Source organism: Phoca vitulina, unplaced genomic scaffold (genome assembly GCF_004348235.1).
Source record: "Phoca vitulina isolate PV1807 unplaced genomic scaffold, GSC_HSeal_1.0 scaffold30, whole genome shotgun sequence".
Taxonomy (NCBI): Eukaryota; Metazoa; Chordata; class Mammalia; order Carnivora; family Phocidae; genus Phoca; species Phoca vitulina.
In genome coordinates this window covers 21,432,743-21,448,138 of record NW_022589733.1, presented here as the reverse complement: position 1 = coordinate 21,448,138, position 15,396 = coordinate 21,432,743, and the positions used below count along the sequence as shown (strand labels likewise).

Below are 15,396 nucleotides of genomic sequence, written 5' to 3'. Positions count from 1 at the left end.
AAGAGAAACTGCTACTAGTTTCCCTCATCTTATTTAACCAGATTATTAAAACAACAACAAAAACCTTCCTAAGGTAGAGCTTCCTACATGCCAGGCACTTTCTAGGATTCCCATATTCAAATAATCCTCACGGCAATCCTCTGAAAGTAGGTACTACTTTTAATCCCCATCTCGGGTGAGAAACGGAGGCACAGAAAGGTGAAGCCACAGTTTCACAAACTGTGAAAATGAAGGACAGACGGCCTGGAAGGTTACTCGGCCTTCCGACGGTGTGCGTGAAATCCTCTTCCCCAGGTCACCCCTTTCTGCAAAGTCTGTGTCCAGCTCGCCCTGACAGTACAACAGAAAGCCGGATCTCGGTCGGCGACCCTCCCCGGTGCAGAAGGCCTCTGAGGAGAGACGTCTGCGCCCTACCTCCTGGCCCGCCCTTGCAACCCTTCCCAGGGTGCTCGGTCCCATCCCTCAGTGTCTCTCAAGTGCGGGCCTCTGGCCACCACAGTCCCAAAGGGGACGGTTTCATTCACTCAACTGCGGTGACACCCTGTGTCTGTGTCCCAGGAAACACTGAACAGGGCCTACTCCGCCCCAGCCCTCCTGAAATTTGGAAGCTGTTAAGCTGCCTCTCGAGTTTCTCTTTTACAGACCGAATAGCCCCAATTTCTTCAGCCTCTTTTCGGAGGTAATATTTCTCAGCCTTCAGTGATTTTCATTGCTCTCTCCTGGCCTCTTGCCAAGATTCTGTATCTTGTGTAAATAGTGAAGGCCAACACTGAACATGATTTAAGAACAGTCGTGCCTGGAAAAGTAACAAAGGCCCAACCAATACAGACTCCAGAAGGTAAATATTTTCTCGAAAAAACACAAAGTATTACAATATTAATAATGGAAGGCAGTAAGAATTAGGTTGACCAAGTAAAATAATTTCTGTTGCTTGTCATATCATTTCCTCTAATAACTGTGGTGGTTTCTGGGAGACTTATCTGTCCTGAGAAGTCTTCTCAGAAACAACTTTGCTCCTCTCCTCCACAAGGTCTAAACTTTTCCTCTCCGGCTCAGCTCTTCTTTCCTCCAATACAGCGATCCTATCATCACAAGAGATGCCTGTTGCCCTTCTCACAACACCAAGTTTTCCAGAAATAGCACTTCCTTCCCTGACTTCTGCTTGTTCTGATTTCGGTAACACGTCCTTCTGCCTGGCCTCACTGCCTGCCCCACTTTGGGTGCACTTCAGGGTGTGGGCGCTCGCCCTGGAGGCAAGGTAGGAGACACAACGTGTGGAACAAAGCCCCCCCCTTCCCTGCTGACGGCTTGGAGATTCAGGGGTGACCCCAATCAAGGTGTACAGGGCAAACCCCTCCACTGGGCCTGGGGAGAAGGGGCCTAGATGACTGGACCTTCAACGGAGAAAGACTCACACCCAGGGCGATGCACGCCAGGGAGGAGCCACGGAAGAAAAGTGACCTCACCAACACAGAAGCCCGTGGCATAGAGCCAGACACCTGGATGCTCAATAAACAAGCTGGTCTGGGGGCCATTTAGGAAACGCTTTAAAAAATCTTTAATATAACCTAAGAGAAGGAGAATGAAGCAGACCACTCAAAAAAGCAAAACCCATATCCTTCTCCCGCTGTACAGAACCGACAGCTTTTCTGGGGAGATGAAGGATGCGTCTGCTCCCTGACTTGGCCTCACGCTTCCAGGGGAGAAATGTCGGGACCTCGGGGGCCACACACACACTACCTGTCCACTTGCTCTGGTCCTTCTCGCCTCCACTCTCCTGGTCTTTAGCAAGCTCCTCTGGATCAGCAGCCGCGTCACTGGGCCCTTCAACATCTTCAATGGCTTCTTCTGAAAGAGAAGAAAAATGAAATGTCAAGGATCAAAAGTGGACAGAAGATGAAGGACTCTTGGCTCCTACTCCAAAGAATTACGGAGCACAACACAGAGATGCCAGTGACTGTCCCTCGTGTCTCCCCCGTGGCCCCCAAAAGGCTGACTGTACTTCGGCCGCGCCAAGGTCTAGGTAAGCAGCGGGGCCTTCCCGTCCCCACTCACTGGTAGGAGACTGACTCATTTTTAGACGTGTGGATGTTAGGTATTTCCAGATGGATTCTGAATGCCTCATTTGAGCTTTTAATACTGGAAAGCCAGTCCTGTTGAAGAAATAACTCCATCTAAATTCCTGAAGTTGCATGCAAGTCTTTTGCACTTGAAAATGCAAGAAAGGAGCCACATGTCGGCTCTTGCCTAGCCCCAAGCCCAGCGCGTCCTGGATTTGAACCAGACCAGACCCTGTCGCTGACCCTTCAGAGGTCTCGCGGTGCGGGTGCATGTGCCAGACCGCGGCGGGAGGTGCTGTTGGTTTTCTGTTTGTTTGGTTTTTAACAGTCACTCAAAGTTTCAAGGATCACAGAATATCAGTGATAGGATTTCATTAATGTGAAGAGTTCTAGAAAACAAACAACATCTGTAGGCCTGCCAGGCGTCAGTGGCGAGAAGCTAGATTTGTAGAGAAAGGGAAAAAATGTGCAAGAGAATCATGTATTTTCCTTTTGAAGTCAGTCCATTCTTTACCCATCACTGGTTTAAAACTAGCCATGGAAATTCTCTCCAGCTCAACATATAATGCTTTGGGTGAAGACAGAAGAATGGTCATTTCCAACATGAGGCTACTCCTGCGATAAAACTCCACCTGCCCAAGTGGAAAGGAAGAGGCTAAGTTACCCTATCGGTGCTGAGGGAAAGGAGGCGAGACATTTCTCTTCTGCTCTCCTGGCCCTCTGGATCATTATCCAAAACACTCATTAAGGATGGGTTAAATGAATGAATAAGGCAGGCTAATTGAGGTGGGTTAATGATGACATTATTCGCAGACTTTGAAGAGCACACCTTCCTGGGACGAGAACCTGGCTGCGCACATCCATCACCTGGCTGGAACCAGCCCGGATGCACGGGGACCAGGTATTGGATTCGGGGCTCTGACCAATGTCACCCTAGGTCTCTGGACCCGCTACCCTACCTTTCAATATTTCAAGGTGTTACCCTCCCCAACCCTGCAGAAAATAGCTTCTAAATTTCATCACACAAAAGAAGTAAAAGGAGTTCAGAATAAAATGACCTCAGAGGGTTTACAAAACACTTGAGGAAGAAAGTATCTACTTAGAGTCAGATTTTCCTAATTCTTCCCGAAAAGACAATGGAAGTCCAAAGACTGGAAAACTGAACTTGGGGTCGGGGAACATTCTTCATTCCCTCCAATAGGGGATTTATGAGGCAGTCATGGGGAACACAGATGAAATAAGAGCATGCTTATTTTCACCCCCAAGTAAGAGGGAAGGAAGGAACCCCACATCTAATTTCTGTATCTCCCTTTTGTCTCACTGCACAGTAAAGTTAACAGCAAGTCTCCCCATACCCATCCTCAGTTCTGAGAAAAATCAGGCAACCATGGTTTGAGGTCAATCTGATATACGGTGCCATATGAACACCATACATCACTGAGTAGAGAAAAAATGTTATATACAAATGTGAGTCAAAAATAACATGCGTGTTACACGGTATGATGTATGCACAGTCTTCATTATGTCCAGGCAGGATGTTCAATGCACATTTTTTACACTTTTGATAAAAATGTTCAACACTGTAATTATAAAATTCATCTTTGAATGGTGATACCAGAATTCAGTCAATCAATATTAAATTGGGCCTACCCGAAGGAGCAAGGGCCCTTAAAATATAATCATTTGCCCCCGTACATGCTGCGGCACAAACGCTCTGTAGTGGTGTAGGTATTAATCAAACCTGATTATGCAGAGATGGCTGAATGGCTGCACCTCTCTCTCTCTCTCTCTCACGCACACACACAGGCACCTTAGGTGGAGAGAGTCTGACACCTACAAAACAGACGACACCCTGCTGTGAACAGTGTCTGAGGTGCTGCCCTGCAGAGGAGGGAAAGGACTGGCCCACCGGGAGGCCAACCCCAAGGCCAGCTCTGCTCTCCTCCACGTCACGTGGGCTGCAGCCATGGGCACAGAGTTGAGAACTCACAGTCACTCTGGCGCTGACCCCAGTTCTCTGAGCCTTTCCAAACGAATCTTATTCAGAAGATACAGAGTGTGAAGAATAAGCACATCGTGGATTCGACGAGCAAGGAAAACCGCACAGTGCTTTGTGAATATTCCTGGAGCCCTCATTCCCTCCCTGCCCTACAAGCAGAAAAGTGAAGGCAGCTGAGGAGTTCCAAAGAGAGGACGGAGGACAGAGGTGAATTCAGGAACTTGTGTTTCTCTCCCCCTTCCCCATTTTCTTCTTTATTTTTAAGATTTAAATATCAAATCCTCTTCTTTTTCAGTTCCCAGGCTTAATGTTATCATTTGTCACTCACTCACTAAAAGGCTGTTATATGCTTGGTGGGAGAAGGAATGATCAGGAAACTCCTGGACAGCTTCCTTCACAAGGGGATCAGAGTCCTCACCCCCAACTAAAAACCGGGTCCCCATCAGCCGGGCAGGCACTTCCCTGCAGTTCCACCTACGACCTACAGGTGTCGCCCTCTGCATGGCGAGGCCTGGAAGGGCAGCGCGCTGCGGAAGCAGACACTGTCTGGGCCTCCCAACCTGAGCATGTGGAAATAATACACGTCTTCAAGTGAACTGTCTGGTCCTGGGGAAATAAAATAGGACATTCATAAGCAGTTACACCATCTGTCTTTATACCATCATCATCAACAGCAAGAGGAAAAATAGCTCTTTAAAATGGATGAAAGCCCAGGCTGACAGTAACCAGAAAACTGTGAGCTCTGAATACCAATAAAGGTAGAGAAATGATGAAAAAACAGAGATACAAACTATGAATTTGTCTGGACGGCTCAGACCCACAGTGCTTTGCGGGCGGCCCATGTTTAATGGGTCTCCAAAGCCTAAAGAAACCCCCACTCACTAAGACCCAGGCCGCGGGCCCCCAAGGAAGGGTCTGGTGTCCCTGCATAGGAACCACGATGTGGGGACCCGGGGAGCAACGGCACCCACACACTCTGAGCTCCTGGGGCTGGTTATCTAGCCCTCGTTCCCCTCAGGGATGTATATTTGACCCCCACGTGCCGATTGAGCAAGGAGGGGGGAGGGCAGTTTCCCCCAGATCACAGATTGCATTTTCCACCCGTGAAGTCAGTGGCAACTGGCCGGGGTCATTACGGAAGTCGATTTTTTCTCCCCCCTAAATAATATCAGCTACTGACAGATGGTGGGAACCAGTGAAGACTTGATGGACTGATGATCCGGTTTTATCTGGAAAATCCTGTCTTTCCCTCAGTTGACGAAGTCGTTTCCCTTCCCTAAGACACACAGCAGTCGCTGTGCCACTTTGAAGACTGAAATGGACAAATCAAAACCATCTTTTCCCCAGGAGTTTAGTACTATTTCAGAACCAAGCAGAACACACCAGGCATGTTTTCTCAAGGGCAAAGCCCGGGCCTGGGTGAGGAGGTCATCTCGGCTCCCTACGCCCTGCCTGTTCCTGGCAGGGGGCAGCAGGCCCAGCACAAGCCAGGTAAGAATGTCTGCTTTTTACAAGACTCCAGAGAAGCTGCAACAACCTCTACAGCAGAAGCCGACTTTGACGGGTACACCCCAAGGGGGCCCTCAAACGAGGGCACCCATCCCATTTGAATGTATTTTCACGTTAAAGGGCTAGGGAACCAGAAGCAAATCTTGAATGACTGTGAGGTCTTCCTGGTATCCCTTCTGCCTTCAACCTCCACATAAAACAGCGGCCACAGGTCTTTAAAAAAAATCGATTTCCATCCCTGCCTCCTTTTCACAACTGCTTCTCCCAGACAGCACTTACTAGCACTCAGGCCAAACCCAGCCCGCTCACGCCTGTCTCCTGGCTGAGCGCACGGCCCTCAGGTGTAAGAATTTCAAAGGGAAGGGTTCCTGGGGCACCTTAGGTTTTTGAGGTGCTGCAGAAAACTTCCCTTCAGTTGGGGTGGTTTTGCTCACCACAAACGCCAACTGTTTTCTGAACATACCTTACACGTAGCATGTTGGCGAAGGTGACTGCATGATTCCCCCACGTGTGGTGACATCTGCTCCCGAAGGAGGTGTGCGTGCCAACCGGCAGCCCCGTGGTGATGTGCAACCATTTCATGAACAACCTGGAAACTGGTGTGTGAGAGGAGCCCCGGGCAGAAGCGAGAATGGACGTGGCGTCATGCTCAAGTCGGCGCTCACCGCCACCGCACGCATCCCCCCAGTGCGTTACCCAAGGAAACGTGCCGGGTGGGGTGCCGGAAACACAGTCCTGCTCAGCCCGTACCTGGGGTACCTGGGGCCGAGGGCCACGCCCACTGGGTATCCTTCACAAACTGCTCTCAGACTCGAAGGAAGGGGTCAGTCAATGACTGAGACGAGGTCCTCCGTTCCCAACTCTTAACAGGAGGACGGAGATCAATTCAAACCTTCCCCCAAGCCCAACAAAGCCCCTGGAGTGCCTCGATGTGACAGAAATCTGGAAATTCTCCTAAGAATCAGGGTGTCTGTACCCAAGGCTCTCGGGCAATCATGTTACTTAAATAATACAATGATCCGGGATCCCTGAAGAACGAAATTGTTCTTTCCTTTTTCTTTGGGGTGAGCCATATTTGGGGGGGAATAAAGTGCGTTCGCCTGTCGGCAGGCTCAAGAGCCGAGAAACATTAGCTGTCATGAACCACAATCAAATCGGGTTTGAAATATTTAGCAGTGGCTTGGAAAATGCGGTGGTGCAGCTCTGACAGGCGAGATGTGCACAGACACCCACTTTCCATTATAATGGAAATATCAGGCCTGTTCTGAATATGTATAACCCAGAAAAATGTATTGATTTTTCATTCGGCATTAAAAAAAATGAAATAGCCTGCAGCTGTCAAAAGCCTTTTGTTAAAAGCTCATCTTTCCTGGAATGAGGTTTACCAGAAACAAGTTTTAATTGTATATAGGACCTCTTCTTTGAAAACAAAATAACCAGTCAGCCTACTTTGAAGATAGGGTTAAAGCTTTTCCGTTCCCCATTTTCAACCTAATTAACCAAGGACAACCACAGAAGCAAGTGAGAAAGGGCTGCAACGTAAGGACCATCAGGAGTACCCCGGAAGGTGGCGGCCACTTACGCTGGGGTGTCCAAGACTGTGTCCTGTCCTCTTGTTCCTGTAAGTCCTGTGCAGGTGCTGCACTCTGTGGCTAGAGACTTTGTTTAGGACACTGTGGCCCATCTGCTGTCCTTCTGAAACGCTGGCTGGCACAACTGGAAAACAAGGGCAGAACACTCCAGTGTGCCCAATCCTGTTGGCCTTTGGTTATCCACAGGAAACCTCTCATGGCTGAGCCTCTTCTACAGAATATGCATGCTTTATTTTTGCAAATACAGGTCAAATCAAATCCCACCATATAAAAGATGACTCTTAAGGTCTAGACCGCTTGCTTCTAATAAGATCCAGTGTGTTAAAATTCTGCTATACCAGAAACTTGTAACAGGATATGATCGACAATGCTGACGGCCAGATAACCCTGTTGCTCCCAGCTCTTCGACCCGAGTCCTGTCTTCCCTCTCCAAGCCAGGGAGGAAGAGGGAAATGGTAGCGATGCTCGTGACTATGCCAGTCCCCATCCCGGACATTTTGGCAAGTCTGGTTTCACTGAATGACGACCACGGGTCTGACCAGTGGGGGACTCTCCATGTGCCCTGGCCTTCCTCCTAACTGCACAGTAACCTCCAGATCCAGGATGTGATAATCCATTCTACAACATCCCCAAACACGTTTTCTCAAACATTTACTCCAGGGTTTTATTCCAATGGTGTCTCTTGCCAGCCCTGGCCATGTGGCTGGAGACTACGTGAGACACAGCTTCGAGCAGTTAGGTTTTCTGGTCGACAATACCGCAGTCCCAGAAATTTTCCCTTAGATGAAGGTGGTTTGGCTTACCACAAATGCGTAGCGTTCTCTTAAGACACCTTATACTTAGCATCTTGGTGAAGGTGACTGCATGTTTTCATGCCGACACATGGAACGGGAAACTTAAAATCTCCCTTGAAAGTTCCTTGTGGGGAATCACCTGAATATTACTTTTAACTTCAGGCAAAACTGGTCCATTCTACTTTCTACATCTTAACAGGGTAGAGATTAAGTGAGGGAAATGCCAAATCACAAGACGAACGGTCCAGGAATCCAAACTGACGCTGGCCAGGGGAACATTTTGAAATACAACTATCCCAGTGTACACAGGAAACCTTAAAGGGGCAAAGATGAGGGGGTGGGGTGTGTGTGTGAGGAGCGTGAAGCGGGAAGGGGCTCCAAGGCTGCAAGCCTCCGGCACTCATTGAAGTCATCAGAAGTGTAATATTCTCCCACCTTCTCAGGGTAAGACGCCATTTCTTTCCCAACAGACATGAGGACATACAGAGAAGACAGGCAAGCTGACCCCCCACACTCCTGCTAGCCCAGGTCTTTCCGAAGTCCCTCTCTTGCACGGGATCTACGGGACAGAGCACGGGGGAGGCAGAGGGAGGCCTCCCCTCCAGGTGGCCCCAGTCTTTGGTCCTGTCCATTTTCTCACCAACCTAAGCTCCATGCCAGGCCGGGCCAGCCAGCCAAGGCCCCCTCTCTACCAGCTACCAGCTGGGGAAAGCTGTCCAGGGGGTGGGTGGGTCGGGCCCGGTGCTGCGGCAGGGAATTTTCCCACCCTGGTCACTTCTCAAAAAATAATGTGGCCAAGGTGCTAACCAGTTGTTTTAAACAAAACTGCCTTGTCGAAGGTGATGTTTCTACACGTGGATTTCAGTCCTCCGAGGGAAAAGGAGACGGGGAGCAGGAGAGGAAGTGAGGGACGCGCTTGGCTGGAGACACACTTCCTTCCTCCAGGGATGAGCTCTCGTGCACTCGGATCCTTTAAGGGATCATTTCACCACAAGACATCTTCTGACCACTAGGTGTTCATTTACCAAAAACACCTGGGGCCACAGTGCCTGGAGTTTCTGGACAGAGCCTGAAAGGCGGTGGAGGCCTGCCAGCCCTCGGAGGGGCCTTCGGGAAAAGCTGTGCAGGAAAACGCAGCGCTGAAGGACCTCGGCCTCCTCGCTGCCTCCACCCTGACCTCGTTTCCCGGCCCCCACCCTGGCGACCCTGCCTTTTGGCACCAGGCTTCAAGAATCAACACGCCAAGGGCAACTCCGGGTATTATTAAAATGAATAATTGGAGAATAGAGACCATTTATGCTTTTGTATATTTGAAGATCGTGCCACTGTTTATAGAAACAAGAAAAATGGGGATCGTGTGGCAGGAGGGAGCCTGGGAAGGCCGGGCGTGCGGCAGCCTGTGTGCGCAGCCCCTGCTGGGTGAAGCCAGGTCGGCCTCGACAAGAACACAAGCCTGCGGGGGGCGTCTCTCCCTTTGCTCTGTACTTATCGTCACCTCTGCCTTGCGCATCAACGGGAGGGAGCATCTTACGGGTCCAAGGTGGCCGCGGCCTGTGGAGGTCTCCCGGAGAAAACATCCACTCCCGGGGCTGCCCTCCCGAGCGGACAGCACGGAGCGCCCGAGCGCCCGCTGCAAACTGCTCTTGTTGTGCGGGGAGGGACGGGCCCTGCCATCTCCCGTCTCCTGGGCAAGGCCGCTTGGTCCATCTCAACAGTCTGTCAAAACGCCGCTAAAATTACGGGGGTGGGTGGGGGTCAGGGGAGGAGAGAAAGGGAGGAACCGCCTAGAGCCAGGATTGCAACAAGTTCCATTTATCTGTGTTCTTAGCAAAAGCACCTGGGTTGCCCCCTGCAGAAATGCAGAAAGGATGAAAGCAAATGTGCGGTGACAAAGCACAGGGAACTAAATATGTCCGCTGACTCGCCTGGTGGCTGTTCACACGAAGAGCTGGTGCGCGCGCTCGCTCTCTCTCTTTAAATAACCGAAAGATGTGAGTTCCAGTGTGTAAGACACAAACCCAACCCTGAGACGGTGTCGGAATCCACACCGAACAGGAAACCCAGCTCTGTCCCAGAACTCCGAAGGAGCCTGAATCCAGCGGGGATTAGCTCCCTCGGATTTCCAGAGCCCCGACCGCCGCTCTGCTCTCACACATGAAATGTAAAAAGGCAAATTCCCCGAGCATGTTTGTAGCGGAGCGTGATGTGATTGTGTTGTCATTTATGGGAAATAATCGCAGACCCATCTCTCCCCGTTCCCCCCCCCCCATTTTCCAGTCCAAATAACCATGAAAAATTACACTTCAATGTCAGGGCGACGACAAAGGAGGCGCGCTCTCTGGGAGCTCAGCGGATTTGCAGGGGTTTTTCCTTTCTTTGGACAAAAACTACCTTCAATTGTACTTCATTTAAAACGTGATCTAACAAATGCATTTTGACAAGTTCCTTTCTCTTTTGCTCCTTTCTTTCAAACAGTATTTTGCACAGTTTAACCTCACACCAAACTGGAATGTTCTGGAAAGAAGAGGCATGCAAAATAGAAGGCCCTTGAAACCAAAAACGGTGTTTTATTTCCCCCTCTGGTAAAAACAAAGTAGTGGAGGAAAATAATGATTCTAACTCAGTGTGCTGCCGAGAACGCACGGAGGAGGGGACAGAGTAAGTCACAGAGTCTTAACAACAGAGTATCTGACGGGCAAAGGTGAGAAAAGCCAAGGTTAGTAGAAAGACAGCCTTGATGGAGGAAGAAGGGGCCTCATATGTTTGCTCAGTACAACAGAGCATTTCGTGGATTTGGAGGCACCATCTAAGGTGTCTGGAAGTATGGTCAGAATTGGGGGTTCATGCCCACACGGGATGAGGAAGAGAAGCCTCTTTGAGGGGGTCCCATCTCCCTCTGAGTCCTGCTCCTCTACAGAAAAGGACATCTTTTGCCCAAACAGATCTGCCTGAAAGCTTTTTAACATTCCAGGTGTGAGGCTTAAGCAGTCCCTACAAGCATCTGTCTTTCAGTAACACTCTGCTTGAAATAAACACTGCCCAGCTTCCATGTTTGGAGGGGAGAAGACAGGACAGATAAACACACATGAGTGATAGAAAGAGTGTAAATAAAAAAAAATTTACAGTTTCCATTAAAAAGACTGCTATCATCCTTCTGCGTTGAAACTGACTTGGCGTGTGAGGGAGAAAGCTTACGCTTCATGCAAAAAAAAAAAAAAAAAAAAAAAAGACCCTATTTATTTTTAATTGGAAAATGTTGGGAACACATGGGTGAAGAGAGTCGAGCAAAGCCTGTAAGTGTACTTGGGCATCTATGTACAAATGAAGGTGTATGGGAAACGAACGGGATGTACCAGAAGTGATATTAGATGGCGGTGATTAGAACCTAATGGGTCTAAGTGAGACCGTGCGGGATGGCTCTTGTAACAGGACGGTCCGCCGCTGATGGATGCAATCTATACGGGAATGACAGCACGGAACGGAAGGTGGAGGGGAGGCCATGCAGACCCAAGGCCTTTACAACACTGGGGAGACAGGAGGTGACATCGCCCAAGGGAATGGTAGACCGTGTGGGGCAAAGATATGCAAAAAGAAAAAAAAAAAAAGCAAACTGAAAGAGAAACAGGTGAGCATTTTGTGGCTGGCCATCAAAACAAACAGCACCCAACCCAGAAAAATAAAGCCGTAGGCTCCAGAAGTCTAAGTCACAGGCTAGAACAAACGAGGGGCTGGAATTCCCAGCCTGTGTGTGGCCTCAGTCTTACGCCCACAGTGTCCGAAGGGTCTGGAGCCTGTTAAGAAGTCAGCCTTGTCCCTGGGAAGCACCGGGTGCATGCAGAAATAGGCATCCACTCCCACTCGTGGACAGCAGCGTCACGGCCTGTCCACGAGCTGCATTTTGCATGAGCATCAGCCACTGGTAAAACAAGCTGATTCATAAAAATAAAGCACAAACAAAGGCCGACACTTTCCAAGCCTAACCCAGGAAAAAGACATCAGGCCAACTTTGGGCAACACTGCACCCACAAAAGCACCGGCTAAGCCTGTTCTCCTTCGGCCAGACCCGCGCATGCACGCAGACGCACGCGGACCCCCGCAGACCTAAGGGCACCGGGAACCGCAGAAGCCCGCGCCAGACATACACGTGAACCCTGGCGACAGCCCGGAATGGAGTCTGACACCTCCGCGCGCGCGGGCCAGTCTTCAGGCGCCTACCGCGCGCTCACTGCCCGGTGCAAGCAGAGAAGAGCCCGCCTCTGCCAGAAGCGTTTACGGTCACACCGGAGACATTTAAGGATGCGTCTACACGGGGAAAGCAAAAACCTGGGCCGTTCTCCAAAACCATCGAGTCCCCCAGCACACTTCAGCCTGAAAAACCAGGCGGCAGCAGCAGCGGCATGTTTCAGCTGACATTTCCTAGGAAATTGCAAAGAAAGTGAGGCAGGAAGCTGAGGGACTGAGAAAATCCAAAGGTTTATGTTCCAGAGCTTTCCTCCATCCACGTGAGGAAAAGCAGACGGGGCTGCTAAGTTGTTGTCATTTTTAACACGCACCTTGTACAGCTCTTCTGTGCCCAAAGGGAGAGCGAAAATTCTTGGATCTTCTTCCTCCCTTTGAGAAACTTCCAAAGTTATGCCAGTGGTCGAATACAAAGCCTCTAGATTTAAAAAATTTGGATCCCGTTCAATGAAATGTTCTTTTCCTGGGGTTTGACAGAAGACCACCACCACCAGCACGCCTGCCCTTTCACGATGATTTCAGCTGAAGCGGCCCGTCACCAAATCTCCCAGAGCCGCTAACTAAACTTAGGCTCAGCCTCAGGACTGGGTGCACCTACCGGGCCTTTCCTCCCGTGAGAGGCTAGCCTGTGCCCTAAGGACAGGCTAGAATCCCCGGAAACGGAATGCAGTCCATCACACATCCCCAAAGTGACACTGTAATGCATCTTAAGGCACAAAAACAGTCATAATCATCAAGGCAAACAACTCAATAGAAGAACCTAAATTCTAGACTCTTACTCATACTCTCTCATGGTGGGAACATTTGACAACAACTAACACACGAAACCAAAGGGAAAGAAAATGGTGTCAAGACACGAGAAGGTCACTGAGGATCTGGGCAGAAAGTGTAAATTTGGCGACCAAGAGTTGGACAGTCAGGAATAAGGGATCTGTGGCAACTGACAGCACACGGTCCTACTTCACAGAAGTAATTGTGGGGGCGCCTGGGTGGCTCAGTCATTAAGCGTCTGCCTTCGGCTCAGGTCGTGGTCCCAGGGTCCTGGGATCGAGCCCCGCATCGGGCTCCCTGCTCGGCGGGAAGCCTGCTTCTCCCTCTCCCACTCCCCCTGCTTGTATTCCCTCTCTCGCTATGTCTCTACCTGTCAAATTAAACAAATAAAATATTAAAAAAAAAAAAAGAAGTAATAGTGGACATTTACACTCTTCTGTGTACATGCTGCACCAGGAGAAAGGACTAGAAGCTCCCGGAAGGGAATATCTTAAGTCAGAATCCTCCCCAAACTTCCGAAAGTGGACAACTCTTCCTATGGGAATATGGACCCTGGGGCAGAGAGAGAATATGGAAATGAAGCCTGCAATAAGTGAAAGGGTTTGCTTCACTTTGTAAGGCCAACATTTATGGCAAGGAAGGGAATAAAGCAAGCCAGGGATGTGAACGAAAAGTAGCCGAAACACAATGCTGTCTTGAAGATGAAATCGCTCAGTGATTAGGAAGAAAAAACGAGAATGACTTCTCACTTACCAAGCAACAATTTTAAATATCAAAAGAAGAAGAACAGGGGGAATAGGAGGATTTAGACAGTAACCAATGAGCAACTTTCAAAAAAAAAAAAAAACCAAAACCAAAAAACCGTATCTTTATATTCAATATAAACGATGGCTGGAAAAAAAAAAGGTCAATTTCTGTGTGAAAAGACTCTACGAATTGACTCAACTCCTGGAAGACACTGGTGACAAGCTGGAAGAACAGAAAACTGGGCTTTTAAGAGAAAGGCACGAGTGAACAGATTTAGGAGGAAGAACTACTGGCCGTTTGCAGAAACGTGGTCATCAGAGGGATCTGCCTTTGTTTTGAGGGATTTGAGGGAGCTGACAGCAAGCGCCTCCATTTTCCAGACCAGGAGACTGGGGCGTGGAGAGGGGTGAGGCTCAAAGTCCACGGGGTCAGGAAATCCATAGGAGGATGAACGGAACGGGCACAAAGACGAGTGAAGAAAGAAGCAAAGGCCTGTGGAAAAGCTGGAAGGCTGAGGCAAATGGATTCCAAGAGTGGAACCATAGTTGTTCAAAGCAGCATCTAGCTTTTCTTTCCATTTTGAGACAAAAGGCATAATAGCAAGGATAAAAATGGGCTCGCCAAGACCAATAACCATCCCCTAAGAACCTAGATATCCGTTAGTTTAGGCAAATAGTATCCTGTTAACTTCCTGCCCCGTGGCAATGTGGTACCCGGAATGAAACCATCACGTTTAAAGACAGAACAACCCATAGTTCTCGCACATCCCCCCCACCACCTGGCTCTTTCCTACTCTCTCTCTCTGTCTCTCTCTCTCTGTTTCTCTCTCATTCCTACTTTGTCCCTCTCTCCCTCCCTCCCCTTCTCCTCCCTTCATGCTCTTTCTGGAAGGGGGCTGTCCCAGAACTACTCCTCCCAAATGGTGCAGGGCAGAGCCTGTCAGAGATCTTCTGGATCCAGGGTGAGGTCCAAGGGGCTGGTGTGGCCCCGAATCCCTGCCTCGGAGAACTAGCAAAAGCCAAGTAATTGCTTTTTCTCCTTCCACTAATAAGCTTTTCAGCAGAGGAAGAATTCACCTTCCTGTAGTCAACAGATCCTTTTTTCCCTGCCTCTCCTCGCTCCAAATAATCTAAAGTGACTGCAATTTCAGTCCTGGCTCTCTAGCATTCAGCTCCACCGGCTGAGGTCAGAGGGTGTCAAGTGAGGGCTCTCCATTTCTTTTCGACTCTGCCTTCACACCACCCATGCTTCTTTGTAACTGAGGCAACCTGCCTCCCCAGTCCAGCCATTATGTGCACCACCAGCCCACGGCACACACAGACTTCAGTCAGGATTCCAGGAAATGTTTTTAAGGCCTAGAAAACACTGGGGGAGAAAAAAAAATCTCTTTGCTGTAAACAACTGATTAGTAATGACCAACTTCAGATGCTCGGGTGACCTGAGCCACTCATTTCCTGGTTTTGAGAAAATGCATCACGCTACAACATTTGTGTGTGTGTGGTGGTTAAACCATGTGGCTGGTTGTGTGGTTTTCGGTTTAGCTGAATGCAAATGACTCCGGTTGCTGAATTTGTTTCTGACGACGTCGCTACACACTCATGGTGTTGGAGGCTTCGAGACGGGCTTCGTGCCTGTGGAACCGGCTGCAAGGAGGCTGCTCGGGGGGGGGGGGGGGGGGGGGGGGG

The 15,396-nt window shown here is 49.6% G+C and overlaps 1 protein-coding gene across 2 annotated transcripts in view; it reads right to left on the bottom strand.

The window, feature by feature from the left end:
- The window catches only part of ZFHX3 (zinc finger homeobox 3), a 234,171-nt gene that overhangs the window by 44,866 nt on the left and 173,909 nt on the right, over window positions 1–15,396 (bottom strand). For both annotated transcript variants that reach the window (XM_032424047.1, XM_032424048.1), the window contains exon 5: window positions 1,741–1,848. In XM_032424047.1, the coding sequence (XP_032279938.1) occupies window positions 1,741–1,848 (108 nt within the window). The remainder of the gene's footprint in view (window positions 1–1,740; window positions 1,849–15,396) is intronic.